Raw genomic sequence first — 7,560 nt, 5'->3', positions numbered from 1 at the left:
AAACGATATTTTATTGTTTTGTATATCATAGTTTGTCGCTAAACGATATTTTATTGTTTTGTATATCATAGTTTGTCGCTAAACGATATTTTATTATTTTATACATCACAGTGTGTCGCTAAACGTTATTTTTTTTGTGTCACTTTATTTCTATTTACTTTCCTTCCCATTTTTACAGTTTCGCTTGTTTGTTTTGTTGTTAAGCGCAAATCTACACAATGGGCTATCTGTTCCGTGCCCACCACGGGTATCGTAATCAGCCACTGGAAGGCAAACAGTTTTGATTTGTGACATTACAGTTGTATTTTTTCTTCACACTTTCATGTTTACAGTTCCTCAACTATGCGAAGAATACTTGATACATTTGTTTGTTAAGTTCAGAATTGTGGAATAGAGATATGTAAAGAGTTATTTCTTTTTAATGACCTTATACAGAAATATTGTTCCTACTGTAGTTTTGCTTCTGAATAGCTGATAACTGTCATCTAATCTCGTAATGGAATTAATAAATGTCCACGATCCTTGTGAAACAGAAGGTATTTTGCAACCTACCAAATATTTTTATTTCCTTGGTATAGTCACAATAAATCTAAGATTTCTTTTCTTATTTATGTTTCCAGATGATTATAGAATTGCGTTTAGATGAGGATTTTAAACTAATATTAAGTATTTGTAAAAAAAAAAAATATCGAGACTTTAACCTTGGACTTTATTCGGACAAGAAGGGACAGAGACACAAGCCGAAAATCTTGCTAACAGAGAAGGTACCGAACTGAAGAAACGGTTTATTAGTTTAGCTGTATAATTTGTTACTGAGTCAATTTTTAGTCCTGAGCTTGCTTTGATCAGAAGAAGATCATAATTACTTTCCAGATAACCGCTGAAACTCTTTATTTTTTCATCGAAATTTTGGTTGTATCACGTTGGAAAGCGTTATTTACTGTTAAACTAACGTTAACTCTAATTTTACAGAGATTGAGAAAGTTACAAAGAATTTAGGGAAGTTCCAGAAAGTTACAAAGAATTTAGGGAAGTTTCAGAAAGTTACAAAGAGTTTAGGGAAGTTCCAGACAGTTACAAAGAGTTTAGAGAAATTCCAGAAAGTTAAAAAATGTGTTTGAGAAAGTTCCAGAAAGTTAAAAAAATGTGTTTGAGAAAGTTCCAGAAAGTTAAAAAATGTGTTTGAGAAAGTTCCAGAAAGTTACAAAGAGTTTAGGAAAGTTTCAGAAAGTTACAAAGTGTTTGAGAAAGTTCTAGAAAATTACAAAGAGTTTAGAGAAATTCCAGAAAGTGAAAAAATGTGTTTGAGAAAGTTCTAGAACGTTACAAAGAGTTTGGGGAAGTTCCAGAAAGCTACAAACAGTTTATGGAGATTCCAGAAAGCTACAACGACCTTGGAGGAGTTCCAGAAAGTTACAAAGAGCTTGAGTAGTTATATAAAGTTTTTAAAGAGATTTTAGTAATTCCAGAAAGTTTAAAAACGTTTTGAATAATTCCATACACTCTAAATGATTTTGGGTTATTCAAAAAGTCATAAAATTTTAAGTATTTCCAAAAAATCGTAAAAAAAAAAAACTTTTGAATGGTCATAGAAAATGTTAAGTAGTTTCGAGTCGCTTTATGACTTTTTTGGTTTTTCAATTTGAAGATAAGGTTTCATCCATCCATCGACGAAATTCTGAAACTTTCATGTAGACCGTTGGCTCTTGTTTGATACCACACACTAGAGGGCCCCACGATACCAGGCCGTAAACAGTCCACTTATTGTCTTTTTGTACCACTAGAGGGCTTCCACTGTCTCCCTAGAATAAAATTTGAGAAACAGAAACAAAATTAAACTTGGGTGTGGGAACAATCGAGCTTACTAAATCCCGCTTAATGATATATATATATATATAAGTATATTTTTATTTAAAGTACCAGTATCACGTATCCTCCATAATACAAAAGTTTTATATATTTTAGCGATTCTTGTTTTTGATTTTTAAAGTAAAAGTAGGAATTGAATCTAATATCTAGTTATTTAACTGCAGTTTAAACACCTGCGAGCTTAAACCCTTAACAATCTCATTTGCTTATTTCTTTGGTAATTTCTTGTTGCCCCCCCTCAAAAGTGTTTTGGTCATAACGTGTTATAACTGGTTTTATATGCAAATATCACAGCAATCCTGGCAAGCGTTGTGAGTTGGTCAAATCGCATTTGGTTGGTATTTAAAAAAGCGTTATTTTCAGGGGGTGGCGCTAACCTCTTTTCGATGGGGAGGGCTAAAATTGACTCGACAGAAAGTTGAGGGGGTGTGCATCTTGTGGGCATTCATACTGTACTTTTTTAGGCCTGCTTGTTTTAGGTGCGGGGGTTACAGGAAAAGCTAATGCATATTTTGGGGTAGCTTCAGCTTACCGTCCTTATCGCCGCCCTTGGTTATTTTCATTCTATACTATTTGACGAAAACCTGTAAATCTTTATTATGCTTTTTTCCTGAATTGTTTTCACGTTTGCTTGTAATTAAGAACAAAGCGTCACAACGGGCTATCTGTGCTCTGTCTACCACGGGTATCAAAACCGGTTTCTAGCGTTGTAAGCCTTCAGACATATCACTGTACCACTGGGAGGAGGGGGCATTTTACGTTTGTTACGACAGAAAACAACAACAACAACAACAATAAGCATAGATCTTCCTGTTAGTTTAAGTGTAGATATGAATAACATGTTAGTTCAGGGAAACTCACATAGGAAGCAACTATGAATAACATGTTAGTTCAGGGAAACTCACATAGGAAGCAACTATGAATAACACGTTAGTTCAGGGAAACTCACATAGGAAGCAACTATGAATAACACGTTAGTTCAGGGAAACTCACATAGGAAGCAACTATGAATAACATGTTAGTTCAGGGAAACTCACATAGGAAGCAACTATGAATAACATGTTAGTTCAGGGAAACTCACATAGGAAGCAACTATGAATAACATGTTAGTTCAAGGAAACTCACATAAGAAGCCAATTTTGTTTTACAGTGGGTTAACGAAGCAAGCGTGATTTTTCAAAGTGGACCGACCTGTAATGTAGCTGTAATGTAATGTAATGTAAGCGGTTTAAGTCTCCTAATTTAACAACTTCATACACGTGGAACACTTACGAAACACGGATTGATTCCACCGTCATCAGTTCCACTGCAAATATTAGTGGGGTTTATCGGAAACGGCGAGTCATAGTTGGAACAAGCTTCATAATTAAATATTGGTACCATTGCTTGCTTCAAAACAGTACTGTGTCCGGTACCTGAAAAATAACACAAAATAGAGAGAAAATGTGTACTTAGTTTATTTAACAATCAAATCGTTTGCGATTAACGCAGAAACTAATTATGTACAACAAAACTACAGAAATATATATATAGAAAATAATAATAACGATTATACACAGGATATGTTTTTTGTTTCGAATTTCGCACAAAGCTACACGAAGGCTTTCCGCGCTAACTGTCCCTAATTTAGCAGTGAAAGACTAAAGGCAAGGCAGCTAGTCATCACCATCCACCACCAGCTCTTGGGCTACTCTTTTTACCAACGAATAGTGGGATTGACCGTCACATTATAATGCCCCCACGGCTGAAAGGGTGAGCATGTTTGGTGGGACGGGGATTCGAGTCGAGCCCCCCTAACCACCTGGTCTTGACAGTATATGATAACCCTGTTTTCATTTGTAAAAGTCAGAAGGTCTGAAAAAAAATTATCAAACAACTTCAACAAAAACGACAACAATTTATGTTTTCGTTAAGCACAAAGCTGCACAATGTGCTACCTGTGCCGTGCTCAATTACCATTGAGCAACCGGGAGGGCAGATGGTAATATTAGTATTAGTTGTAGAAATAAATTAAGCGTGCAAAAATATAAACCTTCTTTTAATTTCCATTCTGAATAATCATATCCAATCAAATTAACAATTATAAAATACAATATATCTCGTCTCAACAATCATATCTAACCAAATTAACAATTATAAAATACAATATATCTCGTCTCAACAATCATATCCAACCAAATTAACAATTATAAAATACAATATATCTCGTCTCAACAAATAACTGAAAGGCCGTTTTTTTTGTTGTTCTTATTTTTTCATTGTTGATGGGAGTTCATGTATAGAATTTCCATCAACTGAAAACGAAGAATATTTGAACTTTGTTAATAAAGGGATGTAGAGCGAGGGAAAGCCACGCGGATGACGTTAATGTATGAGAGATCAGCGTTAGTTCAAGTGGAAATTCGCAGGTGTTCGGAAGCTCTGCGGCTCTTACCCAATACATAATTTATTCGATTTACAAGTAGCTCTCGGAAAGTGAAAGTCTCTCGAGCAAACTAAAAAGATTCGGTCGATCGATCGTCTACAATGCGAAATACAGCTGTAAAAGAAATATTCACCAGGAATTTTTCCACCGTGTAATTTTCTTACGTTCTTCTTGACTGAACCTTAAAATCATTTTAACCCATAGCTGCATACAAAACAAAACAAAAAAAAAACCTTTAAGCCTCGTACGTGCTGTAGAATGAATTACTAGACCAGAACTCCCTCCCCCCCTCCGAATGAGAAAGAAGAGAAAATGTTACATAACTGCTCGTCGCAAATCGATTGAAATAGACATAACAGCTTTATAAAATAATTCAAACATTAAAATAAAGTTTAATGGGAAATGAAAATAATAGCATAATACATGGTTGAGAAAATATCTGGATATTAACCATAGAATGACTTTACTTCTAATTAAAACACAAACACTCGTACCAATCGTATTACCCCATCCTGTCACGTGACCCATAGTTCCGTCTTCCAGATCTTCTTCCCATTCTGGTAAGCACACAGGTTGGATGACGTCATTAAAACTCAAAGGAGCATTGAGTTTGACGAGTGCTATATCTTCCTTCAAAATAAGTTCAGTATTACTCGTATTAATAAAACATAACTTTATTTTCAGTATTACTCGTATTAATAAAACATAACTTTATTTTCAGTATTACTCGTATTAATAAAACATAACTTTATTTTCAGTATCACTCGTATTAATAAAACATAACTTTATTTTCAGTATTACTCGTATTAATAAAACATAACTTTATTTTCAGTATTACTCGTATTAATAAAACATAACTTTATTTTCAGTATTACTCGTATTAATAAAACATAACTTTATTTTTAAATTTATGAAAACAGAAAACAATATTATTTTATTATTGAAATATTGTTTGGTTTTTAATTTGAAAAAAAAAATCAGTATTATCGTTATGTTATTTTTGAGATGTGATTTGATTTTGTAACTTGCAAACATATATATATATATATATATATATGCATAATATTTTACTCTTATCGTTAAATATCACTTTATTTTCAATTATGAGGAAAATTTGATATAAGAAAATTATTTTCACTTTGTTCATAAAAATACAAAATCTTTATCACAAAACTTAAAGGTCTTTAGAATTTAAACTTCCTTATATTTGAATTATCTAAAGTCAAAAGAGGAAGTATTATAGGTTCTACTAATAAATATTTACGGGAAATAACATCTATACAAAAAAAAAACTTGTTTTAAACAACAATTTACATTTGTTGCTTTTAAAGTCATATGAGCAGCTCATCACGAGATCCCCGCAATTGTAAAGATCAACCACTAATTGGCTTCAATATTAACATTTCGTAAATATTTATGCAAGTACGTTTGTTTTAGAGCAATACCGCATTGGACTATGTGCTGTGTCCACCGCGGGAAATCGAACCCCGGATTTTAGCATTGTAAGTACATAGTCATACTGCTGTCCCATCGGAGGACTTCGAAAATATAAACGTAGAAAATAACTCGCTTGCAAACCCCTGTTATTCTTCATTTAAGTTTGTTTGTTTTTGAATTTCGCGCAAAGCTACACGAGGGCTATCTGCGCTAGCCGTCCCTAATTTAGCGGTGTAAGACTAGAGGGAAGGCAGCTAGTCATCACCACTCACCGCCAACTTTTGGGATACTCTATTACTAACGAATAGTGGGATTGACCGTAACATTATAACGCCTCCACGGCTGAAAAGGCGAGCATGTTTGGTGTGACGGGGATACGAACCCGCGACCGCAGACTGCGAGTCGAACGCCCTAACCACCTGGCCATGCCGGGCCCTTCATTTAAGTTTTAAGTCGATGCATCTAATCACGAGAACCCCTAAAATCCCCTAGAACTTTCCTTTATTTTGAAACCCTCGATATGATCATTTCCCAATTAGTAGTGAAATATTACTGATTAAGTACAGTTTGGTTTTAATGGACTGCTCCTGCCAGAGAGGGGGGGGGGTCAAAATTTCAGCTTCAATAATGAAGCAGCCCTTAGACAGAGGCAAGAAGGATCTGTGAAAACTAAAGCCCTACTATGTCTACACTACCAAAACTACCCTAAAAACAACATGTTACTTACCGAGTTTAATTCATGAACTGTTTATTGGTTGAGATCAGGAATCGATAAAATAAGCTTTCTTTGATCCTTAAAGTCAGTCTTGGCTATTTTTATTCTATATATAAATACAAACAAAACAATAGACATCAGGGACTCACCCAGCGATAGAAGTACCAATCTGTAGGATACCGGAGAATTTCTTGTGGGTCTGTCAGCCACCGGTGATGATTTCCGAAATGAATTCGAATTTCATCTTTGTATTTATCCCTGTAACGAAAAGAAAAAAAATGTCCCATTGAGAATTTTTAAATTAAGTTATTTTTCTAAATTTATTACGACCTGAGGAAGAAGACATACAGTTGTTTTTTTTTGTTTTTTTTATAAATGTACGGTGTTTTTAGTTATTTTTTACTCAACACTGTGAATTTATATTTATACAAATGTGTAGCATTGATGGTACTAATTTATTGTTCTGGATTATTTTCGGGCAACCATTTTAAGATACTTAAAATATAAATGTGAAACCCAATCTGTCATTCAATTCACTAACTGTCACGGGCCTCTAGTGGCTGAGCGATAACACAAATAATGGAGATTCGATAACCGCGATTAGTACAGCACAGATAACTCAGTGTGTAGCTTTGCTCTTAATAATAAACAAACGAAACCACTTTTCATCGAGTTTTACCAGTTTCGAAGGGATCCACTCCTAGATCATTAACCCTGGCCAGAGCAAGTCAAAGAAACAGGAGTAGGCTTCTAACATTGGTGGAATTTTATTATTACATGTACACGAAGAGGTGAATCAATGATAGATTAGGCTTCACATTTATTAGGGTTTTATATGGATATACAAAAAATAAACATGGAGCCTAATATTTAAAAAATTTAGTAATAAGGTAAGCGTACATAACGTTTTATAAGATATATAAAAGAAAACAATTAACTTATGTTCAGAAACTATGTATATTAAGTAGATTCTAATAAGTAAATTAAATGTAAAAAACAACAACACTCTAACTACTTCATATACTGTGAGCCACACACAACACTCTAACTACTTCATATACTGTGAGCCACACACGAACACTCTAACTACTTCCAATACTGTGAGCCACACACG

The 7,560-nt window shown here is 34.1% G+C and overlaps 1 protein-coding gene across 1 annotated transcript in view; it reads right to left on the bottom strand.

The window, feature by feature from the left end:
• Positions 1 to 690: 690 nt before the first annotated feature.
• LOC106464814 (chymotrypsin B-like) overlaps positions 691 to 7,560 on the bottom strand; it is a 22,826-nt gene continuing 15,956 nt past the window's right edge. The window contains exons 6-9 of the mRNA XM_022392597.1: positions 6,596 to 6,704; positions 4,789 to 4,924; positions 3,142 to 3,284; positions 691 to 1,802 (exon numbers count right to left, since the gene is read on the bottom strand). Coding sequence (XP_022248305.1) covers positions 1,638 to 1,802; positions 3,142 to 3,284; positions 4,789 to 4,924; positions 6,596 to 6,704 — 553 coding nt within the window. The 3' untranslated portion in view covers positions 691 to 1,637. The remainder of the gene's footprint in view (positions 1,803 to 3,141; positions 3,285 to 4,788; positions 4,925 to 6,595; positions 6,705 to 7,560) is intronic.

This window comes from Limulus polyphemus, unplaced genomic scaffold, assembly GCF_000517525.1.
Source record: "Limulus polyphemus unplaced genomic scaffold, Limulus_polyphemus-2.1.2 Scaffold1747, whole genome shotgun sequence".
Taxonomy (NCBI): domain Eukaryota; kingdom Metazoa; phylum Arthropoda; class Merostomata; order Xiphosura; family Limulidae; genus Limulus; species Limulus polyphemus.
The sequence above is the reverse complement of the archived record's forward strand: the minus strand, read 5'-3'. Positions and strand labels throughout refer to the sequence as shown.